Below are 15,438 nucleotides of genomic sequence, written 5' to 3'. Positions count from 1 at the left end.
TGGCCTTCGTACATGTATTCGCCAGGGAGACAGCATCGTGACTCTCCTGGCCTTGATGCAGCGTTTGTTGTCTTCTCTCTATCTAGGCGGTCTTTTAGAACATGCTGCTTACTAAGCAAAACTGCGGCTCTTCAACATTAAAATATCCTGAACGTCGAATGTGATTCCATCACAAGCTCAGCTTCACATCACATACATACATACATACACCATGTCTCTGGCTGACTACCTAGCGAAAAACTACCTGACAGCAGACACGCTATCGTCGGAGCGGCCGAAGAAGAAACGCAAGAAGAACAAGCATGCTGTGGCCGAGGATACCAGCGCCGGCGGGCTGATAATCGCAGATGACGACCCTCCGCTACTCTCAAGCTCGAGCAAGACCTCACGATCCAGACGGCCGGGTAGATACGACTCAGATGAGGACGATGAAATACCATACGCAGCACAGGCCGGAACAAGCAGTGAGTTCCGGAAAAGCAAGTCTTCACAATGGCGGAGCGTGTCTGGACCACAACCTCCTACAAACGACGAGCAGGTTGCGGCAGACGCAATTCTAGCTTCTGCAGCTGCTGAGCGGACAGCTCAGATGGAAGCCGATGACGATAGGCCCACGGTGGCCGAGGAAAACGACTCGACGCCTCGAATGGAGTCAGGTATGAGAGCTGGGTTGCAGACCGCTGCTGATATTGCGGCCATGGTAGCAGCTCAGGAACGAGAGCAGGCGCAGGAAGCCGAGAAGCTACGGAAGGAGAGAAAAAAGAAGGGGAAACAGGAAGTTGGGCTAGAGTCGGAAACAATTTACCGAGACGCGTCTGGGCGGATAATCAACGTTGCTATGAAGAGGGCGGAGGCACGCAAGGCAGCGGAGGAGGCTGCTGCTGCTGAGCGGGCGGCAAAGGAGGCCCTGACGGGTGATGTGCAGAGGCAGGAGAAGGAAGCTCGCCGTCAAGCACTGGAGGAAGCGAAGTTTATACCGCTTGCGCGAACGGCGGAGGATGAAGACCTAAATGCCGAGCTGAAGGCCAGACAAAGGTGGAATGATCCTGCAGCGGCGTTTTTATCTGAGCCCAAGAGCGGTGCCGCTGCTGGTGTTGCCAGTGGCACTGCTGGGGGAGGGAAAAAGGTATATAAGGGTCCATCACCGCCGAACCGATATGGGATCCGGCCAGGTTTCAGATGGGATGGAGTGGACAGGAGTAATGGGTTTGAACATAAATGGTTTGAGGCGCGGAACCGCCGGGGCAGGATGGAAACTATGGAATATGCCTGGCAGATGGATGAGTGATATTCACGGAAGCTCGATTGTTATTTTTTTTTTTTATTCCCGGACTGGATGGCGGAAATTCCTATTTACTTTCTGGAGGATATAAATAAATATGGACGAACGAACCGATACAAGAGACAAGAGAAACAGAAGGACAAATAAACCACCGTATGTATGAAATGAAATTCGTCCAATCATACGTTCTTCGCCTATTTTTCAAAGGAAAGAATGTGCTGTGTTTGTTTTTGTCTGTAGGTCAAGTGAGCGTGAGATGACCTATATCCCCAATTCCACCATCGGCTCCCCTCCTGAGCTCCCGACCCCGACCCCGGCTCCAGCTCCAGCTCCAGCTTCAGTGTACACACGACACCCTCAGCAGCCCGTCAGTTGCATCAGACAGTTATATTGCCCTCCTTAAGAATATAGATAGCATGACAAGTATAAAACGAGACCAACAACACCACCCCCTTTCAGCAGCGTAGCAGCAGGACGGTAAAGCATGACAAAGCACTAGCATGAACAACTCTATCTATTCAGCCACGATGATCCAATAAAAATCATGTAGGTTAGTTTCATTCTTTTGCTTCTTTTCTCATCCCGAGTCATCGCCGGCATTCTCATTTCGCCTCATCCGGCAAGTCAGGGGCTTTGGAGGTGCCGAGGGGGATGGATGATGAAAAAGCCAATGAGAGTGCAGGAGACAGATAAAGAGGGACGAGACGACCACATTGCGGCCGAGAGCAGAGGAGGGGACACCAGGATTGAACGCCGTTAACGATAATTTCGATGGTACCATTTGATCAAAGGAGGGATAGAGGACGGGGGAGCTAGTTCATCTTCTCTTGACCTCTGATGCCCAACCTTCGATGCCTTCTCCTCGACTTCCCACGGGAATGTTAAGGGAAATGTGATCCATTCCTTTGGTGCCGTTGAGATACTTATGGTTAGCCATCCCGCCTGCATTTGCCCTCCGTTCAGGTATGAGTTCGAGCATCGGGATCAAAAAGTCAGACACAGCCTTGCTCTCTTCCTCGGAAAAGTGATACTTCTCTCTAAGGACGTCAGGCAGTGCCCAGTGGCGTAGTCTGTGAATATTGCGGAGCTCTCCCTTCCGGTTGAAGATTTCTTGACTCCATTTTCCGGATAGACAGAGAGATTTGGGGAAAGGACCTAGAAGTTCAATGATCTGGGCAATATGGTCGTCGTCTTTACCGTATTTGGTGCCGGTCTGCGGGTCGAACAGGTAGTCACCGGTGATAAGTTCGAATGCCTGGATAAAAGGAGAGAGATTAGTAACTGAGGATCAGGTGAGAGCTGTGCGGGTCGCCTACCATTGCAGCCATGCTCCAGATATCGGTGCTGGCGCCCCATTTACCTCCGAGTATGACTTCCGGCGAGCGGTATTGGCGGGTCTGGATATCGTTTGTGAAGTGGTGTCCAACCCAGCAGGCGTTACCCAGATCAGCTATCTTAACGGAGATAATATCGATATTGTACTGGTCGCCAGCCATGGACTGGTCTGTATCTTTGTTGAGGGAGATGCCTGAGACTTCGCGTTCAAGCAGGTCGCTGCTGAAGTTAGTATACTACGTATGTGTGTAGATAGAACAACGAGATAATGACTTACGTAGTTTTTTCTCTTTGTTTCTGTTTTTCGTCGGCAGCTGCGTCCGAATCCTTTATGCCTAGTTTATCTTTCATGGATTGTTTGGAGGGAGTGGTAGGGGTAGCAGAGACTGTGGAAGTTAGGAGATACTAAGGTAAACAAAAATAGGGAAAGAGAGATAAGAAATATCTTACGAGGGGATTCAGCAAGGACCTGGTTGAGGCTGCTATGGGAGCTCTGCATGGAGGGAGTAACGTTGCGGAAAGGGTCCCCGCCACTGAAGCTGGCGCTGAGCGGGCTGGGGAGCGGCTGGCTGCCTGTGATGAGAGTTCTCCGTCTCCGTCTGCCATTTCTATTATCGTCTCTGGTATCGGCCTTCTTCTCTTCATCCTTGACGCAAGACTTGACGATCTGCTCGACATCTCCAACCTCGATGAGGACGTTTTCAGGTTTGAGATCGGTATGGATGATACCGCACTCGCGGTGCAAGTAATCTAGGCCGAGGAGGACCTGTTTTGTGATCTGTTTGACGAGGGGCATGGGGATGCCTCTGTGGTTCCAGCGCTTGATGAGGCCGAGCAAGTTTTCTCCCAAGACCTCGAAGACCATGCAGACATGGACTCCGTTGGGGCCACGGTGCTCGAACGAGTCGAGCAGGCTGACGACATGTCTGCGGCCCGGATGGTCAGGGTTGGCGCTGTTTATGCGGTTGAGAAGCTTGATCTCGTCTATGGCGGTCTCGGTGTAGTGGGCGGCAGAGCGCACGACTTTGAGGGCGACGTGTTTGCCCGTGGTGGTATCGCGGGACAGCCAGACGGTCGAGAAATGGCCCCAGCCGAGCTTGCGGACGACGATGTAGCGGCCGTTGTTGTAGGACTCGCCCACGGAGACCGGGTGGTAGCCCCCCTTGCAGTAGTCCTCGGAGTCTTCCTCGTCTGCAGCGTCGACTTCTTCCTCTGACGAGGACGACGAAGCTCGCGACAGGGGCGAACTATATGAAAGTTTCTGTCTATCCAGGAGTTAGCAGGCGGGCGGCACGTCTTTTTGGCCTTTGGCTATTGTTCAAACAAACATGGGGAGGGAGGAGGTGTAAACGGACTGGGTGCTGGACATGGTAGCTGGATCAGACTCCTCGTTGGTGATGATGGGCTTGAGATCAGAGGCCTTCCTGCGTTTCTTGCCCGCGGTACCGTTAGCAGCAGCGGCAGCAGCCTTTTTCAAATCGCCGCCATTCATCGTCGGGCGCCAGTGGTTGAGTGTATGGCGTCTGGAGGCAAGGGGGAGCCGAAGTGCCCAGGCGAATGCCCAATGGTGGTGGTGGTGGAGGTAGTAGTAGTCGTAGTAATAGTACTCGTAGTAGAGAGGTGGCTGTGGGAGCGTGAGAGACGGCGAGGCGGGACGACCGTTGACGGGCGCTTCGAGCAGGCCAATTCTACACGCAGGCCGGGGAGCTGGGCGGTAGAGAGGGCATCAGGAAGCAGACGAGATGAAGCTGGCACCGTGGATGGCAGAGGAGCAAGCCCTGGAGGCGACGATAGATGCGTTTCTTCGAAGGGAGGAGGGTGGGGGGTGGGAGAGGGAGGGCTGGTTCTCGCAGGCAGAGAGAGGCTGGTGGAGGCGCAGATCACGCTGAGCCCGGCGGTCGGTTGACGCTTTGCACCAGAAACAGGCGAGGAAGAGGGTGAGTCTGCGGTCTGGACGGCGCCAGTGCTGGCTTTTTCCTCTGGCGTTGTCGTTCTCGTTGCTGTTGTTGTTGTTGTCGTGAAGTTGTAGATCTGGAGGTGAAGAAAAAAAGTTGGCGGAAGAGCCGAAAAAGGCAAAAGCAACAACATCGAACTTTTTCTCTTCTCTCTCTCTCTCTCTAAGCGCCGGCAAAGTAACAACCAGACAACTCGACAGTTTCAGACAGCATCGCCGGCGGCTAGGATGGAACATGCCCGGCGAGTGAGGGAGTGAGAACGCCGCTGAGATACCCCCTTTTTTGAATAAGCTGTGACTGTTAACTACTACGCTGACTATCTGCTGACGATATGCCGCCGTGGGACGCTCCGTCAGCCGGCACGCAGCTGCTGGCCTCGCCCCTGATATGCGTTCTACGGCCGGTCTACGGACTGCTGTCTGCGCTACGGGCGCCGCCGTACACTCGCTCGCCCACGCAGCCGGCCGTCAGAGTGGTCTGCCTGTCGGACACGCACTCCCAGCACCGCTCCGTGGCCGAGATACCGGACGGCGACCTGCTGATACACGCTGGAGATCTGACGGACCTGGGCACGCCGGAGCAGATCCAGGAGGCAGCGGACTGACTGAAGAGCCTCCCGCATCGGTACAAGGTGGTGGTGGCCGGGAACCATGACGGGTGGCTGGACACAGGTGTGCGCGGACGGATTGCCGAGCTCAACGGGATAGACGAGAGCGCTGTTGATGATACACGGATAGACTGGGAAGGGATATGCTATCTGCAGAACTCGTCTGTTACGCTGGCGTTTGGCTCGCGGACGCTTACGGTGCATGGGATACCGCAGATTCCCCAGCTGGAGCCGCATGTTACTGTACACGCCTTCCAGTACCCGCCGTACCACATTGGGCTTCCCTGGCCAACGGCCCCGCCGGCCGAGACGGATATACTGGTGTCTCATAGCCCGCCGTTGCACCATGGAGACCTGTTTCCGAACAGCATTGGGTGTGCACATTTGCTCGAGGCGGCGTGGCGGGTGAAGCCTGCGTTGTATGTGTTTGGCCACACGCATGCTGGCCGGGGCGTGGAGCGAGTGTACTATGACGATGCGCAGCGGGCGTGGGAGATGATGTTGCATCGACGGCGAGAAGGGGGCATGCTCTGGGCCCGGGGTGAGCGAGGATGGAGCTGGTGGCTGTTTCGTCTGTGGTCGGTAGTGCGGGACCTGGTGAGCGTGTGCTGGGCGTGGAGGGATGCGGTGCGGGTGGTGTTTGGGTCTGTGGTGGGCGTCATCTGGACGAGGATATGGGGAGGGGAGAGGCCGTTGGGCAGAGAAGGGTGGATGGTCAATCCTGCGTGTATGGACGTCAGGGGCCAGAGAATTGTTGCTGGGCCGATAGTGGTAGACTTGTAAAAAAAAAAAAATCTATACAATTGATTCCTAGATCCCCTATATATATACAGGACAATGAAGAACATGGTATAGAAAAAGAGATATAAGAAAATACCACGCAAAGAAAACATGACAGATGAAGAAGACGAAGAGAAAGAAAAGAAGAGAAAGAAGAAGAGAAAGAAGATGGGTATTGTATTTATTATAGCTTTGAAACAGGCCTGTCTGCAGGCAAGCTCATCGGGTCATAAACGCTGTGAGAGAGGTTGTCGATGGGCCCCGAGACGGTGTGGACGGAGAGCCCCCTGGTGTCAAGCAGGTCGGGTCCCAGCTGGTCGATGCTGGTGCATCCGAGCAGCCGCATGTTCATCTCCATCTCGTCCTTGAGGAGCTGCATGGCCTTCTCGACGCCCTCGGTGCCATAGGCACTCATGGCGTATAGGAACGGCCGGCCAATTCCCACGCCCTTTGCACCCAGACACACGGCCTTGAGGATGTCGGTGGCCCGCCTGACGCCTCCGTCGATGTAGACTTCGATCTTGCGGTCCCATCCCCGGACACGCAAGGCCGGCATGACGTCTGCGAGCAGCTCGATGGCCGAGGGCGCGTACTCGAGCTGCCGGCCGCCGTGGTTGGAGAGCACGACGGCATCGATGCCAGCTTCAACGGCCCGCAGCACGTCGTCTACACGCTGCACCCCCTTGAGGGCGATGGGCATCTTGGTGATGGAGCGGAAGTACGGCAGGTCCTTCCAGGAGAGGCTGGGGTCGATGAAAGAAGAGATGGCGCGGGCAGCACCCTGGGAGCGGTCGACGGCGGCGGCAGAGGAGGAGGAGGCGGTGGTGGCCTGGACGCTGGAGCCCTGGTCGGCGAACTTGGAGCGCATGTCCTTCTCCCTGCGGCCGAGCTGGGGAGCGTCGACGGTGATGAAGAGGCCCTTGCAGCCGCGGGCCTCGGCGTGCTCGACGATGCGGCGGGTGATGGCTCTGTCCTTGTTGACGTAGAGCTGCAGCCATTGGGTCTGCTTGTCGGTCTTTGCATCGACGATCTCGTCAAAGGAGCACGACGCCAGGGTGGGGATCATCTGCACGACGTCGTGGGTAGCGGAGGCGCGCGTGAGGCAGACCTCGCCGTCCGGATGGCCCAGCTTGCCCAGCGCGGTGGCCGTGACGTAGAAGGGGGCCGAGACGGGGGTTCCCAGCATCGTCGTGCGGGTGCAGACCTTCTCCACGTCGACGAGGATGCGCGGCCGGAACCAGATCTTGTGGAACGCCGTGTGGTTTTCCCTCATGGTCTATCCTATTAGCATTCATCATATTCATAGTGACAATCGTAGAGAGAGAGAGAGAGGTACCATCTCGTCCTCGCAGCCGGAGGAGTAGTAGCCCCAGGCGGTCTTCTTCATGACGCGGCGGGCGACGGACTCAAAGTCCATCAGGTTGTAGCACTGGTCGAGCGAGGGCATGCGGCGGATCCTCTCGAGCCGCTGCTCCTCGTCCGGGTCGGCCGCCCTGAGCTGCTTCTCCATCGTGTCCATGTCGACGGGGCCGAGATGCTTCGAGCGGTCGAGGTACCGGTCCAGCGTGTCTGGCGGGTGAACGGGCTCGAACTCGGCCGTCGCATCTTTGCCCGCGTACTTGAGGATGATCTGCTGGCCCCCGGGGTGTTCTAAGCCTCATCAGCGTCTGCTCCTCTGCCTTGCATCCGTACTCCGTCGCTGCTGGCATCTAGGTATCAATCGTAGTAGGCTTGCTTACCGGGCAAGAAGTCCGTCACGTCGTAGGCCTGGCCGTGCAGCACCACCCAGCACGACGCCGCCGAGCTGTGCCGCGCGACCTCTGCGCCCGTGAGTCTGGCCATCGCCGGCTCTCTCTGGCTCTGTCTCTCTCTCGATCCTCCTCTCTGTGGTCTTGTCTGTTGTTGTCTGGTTGAGTCGGTTGAGGCTGATCGTGTGTGTCTCTCTCTCTGTCTCGTCCTAACTTAGCTCGCCAGCCGGTCAGCACGCCGCAGCTTTATATCCAGCCAGTGATATAACTAGTTGACGACCAAGTAAGTCGGCGTCTCGCACGAGAAACGCCTCGGAAAAGAAGAAAGACGACGGCGAGGACGAGGACGACGCAGCAGCCGAAGCTTTCATCGCCATCCACTCCATGTGGTTCTGCTTCCTCGGCTGTTTGTGCGTGGCTTGAGGTCTTTGCCTGTGGCTCGGGGGCTTCGATGGACTGACTTACAGGCAGCGGCAGCGGCAGCGGCAGCGAGGTCTTCAGCTGGTCAACTGGTGATACTCCGTGCTGGTCGAGGTGATGCCAGTAGTAATTATATTATAATATACTCCCCCGACAGCTATATAAGTATAAGATCGTATGTATAAGTGTATGAATGCAGCGGAGGGCGACCGACGGAGAACAGCCGCCGTTTCATCGCAGCGCCGGCCAGGATGGAGACTCCAAGACGAAGACGAGCAGCGCGCTGTAACACCGGCTGTTAAGGCCAGGCATGCGGCATGCGGCCTGCCTGGGGGGTCGATGGGATGTCACAGGCCGATCGCCGGCGGTTGGCCTGATAACTAGAGCTAGTCGTTAAGGCGTAGTTAGTCGTAGTTAGTTGCTGGTAGTTATTCTTAGCTGCACTGCTAGTGTTTAGCGACTCCAGTGTTATCACCGTCACCGTCATCGCCATCGTCATCGCCATCTCACCTCCAGGGCCAGCGCCAGACAGCAACATACGACATACGACATGTAACATGAGCAACAGCCTGGAAGCCAAGATCGTTGTCCTCGGGGCCCAGGGTAGGTCCTCCCTCTCCACGGTGGTCTGCTGCGACGCTTCTACTGACTGACGGGCTGCAGGAGTCGGGAAGACCAGCCTGGTGCAGCGCTACGTCCGCAACTCGTTCAGCTCGACGGCGCCCGCGTCGACCGTCGGGGCCTCGTTCGTCACCAAGCGGGTGCTCGACTCGACCTCGGACACCATCGTGCGGCTGCAGATATGGGACACCGCCGGCCAGGAGCGCTTCCGCAGCATCTCGCGCCTCTACTACCGCGGCGCCCACGCGGGGCTGCTCTGCTACGACATCACCGACGAGCGCTCCTTTGACGAGATGCGCGGCTGGCTGCTCGAGCTCAAGCAGAATCTCGGCGGTGCTGCTGGCGGTGCTGGCGGTACTGGTGGTGGTGCTGCTGACGGTGAGGCCGCGGACGGGCTGGTCATCCACGTCGTCGGCACCAAGTCGGATATCGTGGCGGACGACCCGGCCCGTCGACGGGTGCCCTTTGAGCGTACCATCGCCTACGTCGCCGAGCAGCTGTACCCGTCCCAGGCATCGACGCCGCCCCCGAGCTCTGGCATCGGCAGTGCCAACAACAATAACAACAATAACAATAATATCTACAGCAATAACTATAGTGGGAGTATGGCGCCAGACAGCAAGCGCAACAGTGGGTTCTGGGCCCAGGACATCGGCTGGGACTGCTGCCACGAGATCAGCAGCAAGGACGGCGAGGGCATCGACGAGGTGTTTCGGGTCATCACCCGCAAGCTGGTCGAGCAGCGCACCCGGAGAGAGCGGCAGGGCGAGGCGTCTGGGGGCAGTGCCGGTGCTGGTGCTGCCGGTGCTGGTGGTGCGCGAGCTGGTGCTGGTGCTCGTTCTGGCGCTGGTGGTGCTGGTACTGCTGGTGGTGCTGCTGCTGGCTCCTCTGCCATCCACACGCCCGGCAGCAACGGGAGCATCAGGGCCCGGTCGAGAGCCGGCCGCACCTCGGGAGACGCTGACAAGAGGCGCAGTTGGCTCAGTTTTCCGCCGGCCCTCATAGGCGATGCGGAAGACGAGGCCGAGCAGGAGGGCGGCGGCGGCCTCGACCTCACCGTCCAACGCAAGCGATGCTGCTGACCCTCTTCTTCTTTTAATATTTCTTCTTCTTCTCCTCCTCCTCCTTTTTTCCTTTCTACGTTCATTCTTCCGGGTAGTTTTGGAGTCTCAGACGGAGCACCACTGCATGGCGCATCAGGCACTCAAATTTGAATATCAGCACACACTCGGGCATCTCAGGCGCATCTCTCTCTCTCTCTCTGTTTCTCTTGCTTCTCTTTCTTTATCCTACCAGGATCCTGCATGTCTGAACCATGAGTTAGTTAGTTAGCCTGTCTAGCTGCGACTAGTTATGGGTCTGAATGATGACAATCTTTTCTACTTCGTCACTGCATCCACAGCTACCAAATATTCACACCATCCATCCAAATTTAAAAAAACACAGCCCTACCTATAATATAACTACGGAGTAACTCGCTAGCTACTCGAGATAGATAGCCCAAGATGAACGCGGAGATCGAGCTCCGGACGCAAGAACTGCCTCAGGAATCACGCCATGAAGGAGTAATGGAAGAGAAAAAGGCCACCAGGATCGCGGCCGCGGCCTTTTGCTTCCTCGTCGCCGGCGTCAATGACGGCAGCCTTGGGGCCCTGGTCCCTTATCTGCTGCGCTCCTACGGCCTCTCCTCCTCCGCCGTCGGCCTCATCTGGGGGCTCTCCTTCGTCGGCTGGCTCCTCGCCGCTCTCACCGGCAGCTGGATGCGCTCTGCAACGGGGCTGGGGGGCGCTCTCGTGGCCGGCGCCGCTGCCCAGCTCCTGGCTCACCTCCTCCGCTTCTGGGTACATCTACATCTACATCTAATACCCTATCTATACCATATACCTATACCAAAACTGCACAGTAGCTGTACGATGCTAACGTTGGTAGATGCCCCCGTTTGCTCTGTTCGCAGTGACCTTCGTCTTCGCTGCCCTGGGCCAGGGATACCAGGACGCCCAGGCAAACGTCTTTGTGGCCGGCCTCGAGGGCGCCCATCGCTGGCTGGGACTGATCCACGCCAGCTACAGCGCCGGATGTCTCGTCGGGCCTCTGCTGGCCGCTCTCGTGGCTACCCATACCGATGAATGGATGTACTTCTACCTGGTGCCGGGAGGGCTCGGCCTGCTCAACTTGCTGCTTGCCTGGTGGGCGTTCAAGGAGCACGTCTGCATCTCGATCTCATGGAGCAGCAACACCAGCCCTACTAACGACTCCAATGCTGATTCTACTACCTCTACATGGACAGAGATGAAGCTCACGCTGCAGTGTAGGCCCGTCTGGCTGCTCAGCCTGTTCTACTTCTTCTATCTCGGCGCCGCCATCACCGTCGGAGGTACAACACCGTCACCCCCCTAAATATCAAACCACAAGTCTGACTGCAACTATAACTATAGGATGGCTGGTCGAGTATCTCGTCCAGGAACGCAAGGGAGATCTCTCGCGTGTCGGATACGTGCCCACGGGATACTTCGGCGGCATCATGCTCGGCCGTCTCCTGCTGGCTGAACCGGCCCATAGACTAGGCGAGAAACCCGTGATTCTCGTCTGTTCGCTGTGCTGTTTGGCCCTGCAGATCGTCTTCTGGCGTGTCAACAATATCATCGCCGACAGCGTCGTCGTCAGCGTCTTTGGCTTCTTGTCAGGGCCTTTTTTTGCCTCGGTAACTAGTTAACTGATTCATCCTGTCTTTTCCAACCCACTTGGCTTTTATTGACAGCTTCATAGGGAATGTCCGTGGCTTCTAAGCTGATACCAACGCACATTCATACGGCTGCCCTCGGTAAGTCTCTAGCATCATTATAACTAGTTATCAGTTGTGCAAGAGATTACTTCTAACGCCAGCAGGACTCATCTTCGTCGTGGCTCAGGCTGGCGGAACGGTTTTCCCAGCAGTCACCGGCGCCATTGCCTCCAAGGCTGGTGTCAGTGTCCTGCAGCCCATCCTGGTCGGCCTCATCGCTCTCATGGGACTCAGCTGGGCCTTTGTCCCGAGCGTCGACAGGAAAAGGGATTAGCACAATCCGCCTCTCATTATATATAGGAATGGCTTGACAGACGCTCCTTGACATTCTCGTAATTATATATACAGGTTTGTTTGTATAGACATTACTAAGACCCATGCACCCCAAACCCACCTGGCATCTCCTCTGGGGTCAGCTTGAGCCATGGATCGCTGAGGATTTCTTCTGCTGTAGCTCGCTCGTCCGGATCCCACGTCAACATCCTTCGAATAAAGCGTAGGAACATCTCTTTCTCCTTCTCAGATGGGATGGTAGTGATAAATTCTTCGAGGCTGGTCTTTGGGATCGGTGCCTCGCCAATATACTTCCCTGTTTTCCAGTATAAGTTACCACCACCATTCAAACAGTAAAGACAGGGGAATAAATACCATCACCATCAAAGTACTGAGATAAAACCGGGCTTTTGCTCATCAGCAGTGGCGGAGGAGGACCAAGGTAGCCTATGTACTGTGCCATTGCTAGCGGGTACACATACTGCCTATGCTCGTGATCAATCGGGTCAAACAGATTTCGGCCTTCTATCAGTTCGAGAATCTTGTGAACTCAGTCAGTCCAACTACTCTAAGCTTGGACATCATATGTTGAATACCGTGTAAACTCACCATGATGCCAACAGACCACATATCAACGGCGAAACTCCAAGGGAGTTGCAATAGGATCTCTGGGGCACGGTAAAGATCAGGCATCCACCAGTCCCTGAACTCACCCTGGTCTTCCCCTCCATCGTCTATTACATGCCGCATCTGACCAAAGTCCGTAAGAATAGGAATACCTGTAAATTCCAGTCTAGTAGGCCGGGATTTGTAGACAATACCCGACACAGTTCCATTCTCGTCTTTAGTGGTAATAGGCACACTCGGATTTTGAGACTCCTCTTCCTCAACCTCTCTGAGGCTAGTGAAGTCATCACCGATGTCCATGAGGATGTTCTGAGGCAGTATATCTATCGTCGTCAATATCTGAATAACTAAAGTATAAATATACATCTGAAGACCTACCAGTATGCACAACGCGAGCGCCTGCATGTAACCAATTTAGCCCAAAGAATAGTCGATGGACAATTGATTTCACTAGCAGCCTAGGCAAGATGCCGCCCGGGAACTCGTCTTGCAAGGCGCGGACACTATTCCCCTGCGGCTTGGTTACAATGCAGTAATGACGACCACCAGTTACTGGACTATCAATCTCCAGGATCTCTTCGGCAAACCGTATGAAATCCACTCCTGGGTGGTTGATCTCTTTGGTTTCTACCGCAGCCGACTTCAGGTGCTTGAGCATGTTGACTTCATTGAGCACAGGGGGTATTGAAGCCCGCAGGACATTATCAGTTTGCACAGTAACCTTGAGCGTTTTATATTCTTTTGTCCTATACTTAAAGTGAGTATAAAAAATCAACAACGAAGTATTCGTTACCTAGGGGAATGCATAAACACCTATTATCTCTTGCAAGCCAAACAGTCGAGTATCCACCATAGCCAAGTTTTGCGATCACTCGAAATCGACCATTGAAGGCTTCGCCAATCTTGACGGGGTAATAGTTCTTGCGACGGTAGAATGAGAGAACCTGTTCTTCTACTGGCTCCTGCTGCGCCATCTTGTGTGTCCAACGGCGGTGGTAAGTCGATGTAGGTGATCGAATAGCGCGGCGAATGATTGAAGAAGAGCAGAATGCCGGGGATCCGAAGCGAAATCTCATGAACACACTGGCAGCCATGGTTACTCGGCTTCTTCTTTCTCTTCTTCTACCCGCTCCTGTTGCTGCTCTAGTCCTTTAATAATACCCCATTTCGAACAAAGGGGAGTGCAGTAAGTTTTACTTGCCGCCCGCCAAGCGCGCTTAGAGCTCCAAAGGGGCTGGCTTTCCTTCACGTGATGAACGACTATCCAGGCTTGGCGTTGAGGCTAAAATTAGTTGCCGCCAAGGTTTCGGCTATTTCTATTCTTATTTCATGCCATTTTTTCCTCCGCTACGCCGCACGCGTAATGAATGGACGGGGCACTCCAATTGGGGGCCCGCGGCTGCAGAACAGCCCTGATAGGAGAGATCCGTTGTCAATGCAGCCTCAAACATTTAGCTGATGGTTGACTAGTTGGCGGAGAATGGTGGTTTGCCTGCATGAACGCAAATCCTGGAACCTTAATCAAAGAAGCAGGTGAGTTCTTTCCAGACTGCTCCGCGCTTCAAGCTGCAGGCTAGTGCATTGTGACTCTTTTAGCCCCATCATTTTGATATCCGTGGGATGCATAAAGCTCAATGGCCGTCATGCTCGATATCGAGCATGGCATAGGTGGAGCTACTGCCATAGACAGTAACTTTTTGGGGGCCACATTTAGTGACTCCCCTGCATATCCCAGTACTTTGGGCCCGGCGTTACGCCGTGCTTCTGACAGCCCTTTTGACAACCTATCCAGGGAAGTTGCCCATGAAATTCATGGAGCACCAACTTTACATGCACCGTGTCGTGTTCATTCGTGGATCGATGGTATACAATAGACTCCTGAAACATAAGTGCTTCATAGTCTGATATACGCCGTTGAACCATTGGTGCTGAATGGTTTATATCCATGCGCCGATGTATCTATACTCTTCGTTGACAGGGCATGATATTCCAAATACCTGGCCTATGATGCCCTTTACAAAACCTGTAACTTCAGGGCGAAGTTGCTTATAAAAAGGGGGTTCTGCTCCGCCGTGATATCGTCCATAACAATGAGCAGCCTCCTATATCATCCCAGACAGATAATATCACTTGATCCAAGCACTTCTAATTTCCTCTTAATCATTTACCTAAGTGTTCCTTGCCATTTTCTGACATTTCATACATCTTCACACACTGCTCACTTCCTACTTATCGATTTGACGACTCCAAGATGGCTAGCAAAGCTCTGAAATACACTACTGAGCTGTTTAACGGTTGTTCACCCACATACAAGCGTCTTCTCACGATGACTGCCGAAGGAAATAACCCACATGTAGGCCGACATGTTTCCATAATCGCGAAACAATTGCTAACTACTCTGTAGGTCACGTTTCCCTTTAAAGGGATCAAGCTCCCTCGGGGCACGAAAGAACACTGTCCCTTCACTGATTTGGAAGAAGTACGCAACTCTGTTACTATCCAGTTCCTCGGCACTCCTTATGGAAACATTACGGCGCATCTGTTCAATGATGGAACTATCAAAACTTCTACAATGATGCACCAGGAGAACAACCGACGCAGGGAGCACGAAGCCAGATTGCTCGCTGAAGAAAACAAATTCCCACACCTCAACCAGACACCTCTGCGCACTCAAGCATACAACAGGAAGATGGCAAAGATTCGAAATGCACGGGACAACTCAACCTGGAGTATCATGAAGAAGCAGCTGGAGAAGGCCACCGCAGAGGAAGAGTATAGCCGGTTTCTCCAGGAACAGGCTGAGCAACGAGCCAAAGCTGCAAAGAAGTAGGGGGGTCGGGTCCTTGGACCCAATACTGTGCCAGAACAATGGGGACAAAGAGGGAGCCTATAACAGGGGCCAGAAGGTTAAAGCTATTATTCGGCAGGTCGATATACGCAACGGAGAGATATCACTGTATGTTCATGGCGGAGGAAAAGAAATGTTTCGGCTGTTCTTTTTTTTTTTT

General features: G+C 54.5%; 8 protein-coding genes across 8 annotated transcripts; 4 read left to right on the top strand and 4 right to left on the bottom strand.

Annotated features, from left to right (window-relative positions):
- Positions 1 to 211: 211 nt before the first annotated feature.
- Positions 212 to 1,288, top strand: TRV_07473 (uncharacterized protein; the record flags this gene model as incomplete). The annotated part of the gene is made up of 1 exon (XM_003018481.1): positions 212 to 1,288. One exon carries the CDS (start codon positions 212 to 214, stop codon positions 1,286 to 1,288), a length of 1,077 nt encoding a protein of 358 aa, XP_003018527.1.
- An 811-nt stretch (positions 1,289 to 2,099) lies between these two features.
- Positions 2,100 to 4,808, bottom strand: TRV_07472 (uncharacterized protein; the record flags this gene model as incomplete). Its single annotated transcript, XM_003018480.1, has 6 exons — positions 2,100 to 2,537; positions 2,599 to 2,839; positions 2,895 to 3,003; positions 3,068 to 3,864; positions 3,946 to 4,305; positions 4,357 to 4,808. 6 exons carry the CDS (start codon positions 4,806 to 4,808, stop codon positions 2,100 to 2,102), a joined length of 2,397 nt encoding a protein of 798 aa, XP_003018526.1.
- A 1,335-nt stretch (positions 4,809 to 6,143) lies between these two features.
- Positions 6,144 to 7,469, bottom strand: TRV_07471 (FMN-dependent dehydrogenase family protein; the record flags this gene model as incomplete). The annotated part of the gene is made up of 2 exons (XM_003018479.1): positions 6,144 to 7,235; positions 7,296 to 7,469. The coding sequence occupies 2 exons, from the start codon at positions 7,467 to 7,469 to the stop codon at positions 6,144 to 6,146; spliced, it is 1,266 nt and encodes a 421-aa protein (XP_003018525.1).
- Positions 7,470 to 8,684: 1,215 nt separating this feature from the next.
- Positions 8,685 to 9,830, top strand: TRV_07470 (uncharacterized protein; the record flags this gene model as incomplete). The annotated part of the gene is made up of 2 exons (XM_003018478.1): positions 8,685 to 8,730; positions 8,791 to 9,830. 2 exons carry the CDS (start codon positions 8,685 to 8,687, stop codon positions 9,828 to 9,830), a joined length of 1,086 nt encoding a protein of 361 aa, XP_003018524.1.
- Positions 9,831 to 10,298: 468 nt separating this feature from the next.
- TRV_07469 (uncharacterized protein) lies at positions 10,299 to 10,595 on the bottom strand (the record flags this gene model as incomplete). Its single annotated transcript, XM_003018477.1, has 1 exon — positions 10,299 to 10,595. One exon carries the CDS (start codon positions 10,593 to 10,595, stop codon positions 10,299 to 10,301), a length of 297 nt encoding a protein of 98 aa, XP_003018523.1.
- Positions 10,596 to 10,677: 82 nt separating this feature from the next.
- TRV_07468 (MFS transporter, putative) lies at positions 10,678 to 11,804 on the top strand (the record flags this gene model as incomplete). Its single annotated transcript, XM_003018476.1, has 3 exons — positions 10,678 to 11,122; positions 11,184 to 11,449; positions 11,604 to 11,804. 3 exons carry the CDS (start codon positions 10,678 to 10,680, stop codon positions 11,802 to 11,804), a joined length of 912 nt encoding a protein of 303 aa, XP_003018522.1.
- Positions 11,805 to 11,898: 94 nt separating this feature from the next.
- TRV_07467 (uncharacterized protein) lies at positions 11,899 to 13,404 on the bottom strand (the record flags this gene model as incomplete). Its single annotated transcript, XM_003018475.1, has 5 exons — positions 11,899 to 12,119; positions 12,179 to 12,344; positions 12,413 to 12,777; positions 12,809 to 13,176; positions 13,244 to 13,404. 5 exons carry the CDS (start codon positions 13,402 to 13,404, stop codon positions 11,899 to 11,901), a joined length of 1,281 nt encoding a protein of 426 aa, XP_003018521.1.
- Positions 13,405 to 14,681: 1,277 nt separating this feature from the next.
- Positions 14,682 to 15,260, top strand: TRV_07466 (uncharacterized protein; the record flags this gene model as incomplete). The annotated part of the gene is made up of 2 exons (XM_003018474.1): positions 14,682 to 14,783; positions 14,835 to 15,260. 2 exons carry the CDS (start codon positions 14,682 to 14,684, stop codon positions 15,258 to 15,260), a joined length of 528 nt encoding a protein of 175 aa, XP_003018520.1.
- Between the last annotated feature and the right edge of the window lie 178 nt (positions 15,261 to 15,438).

This window comes from Trichophyton verrucosum (genome assembly GCF_000151505.1).
Source record: "Trichophyton verrucosum HKI 0517 chromosome Unknown contig01011_1.f1.exp, whole genome shotgun sequence".
NCBI classification, from domain to species: Eukaryota; Fungi; Ascomycota; class Eurotiomycetes; order Onygenales; family Arthrodermataceae; genus Trichophyton; species Trichophyton verrucosum.
The sequence above is the reverse complement of the archived record's forward strand: the minus strand, read 5'-3'. Positions and strand labels throughout refer to the sequence as shown.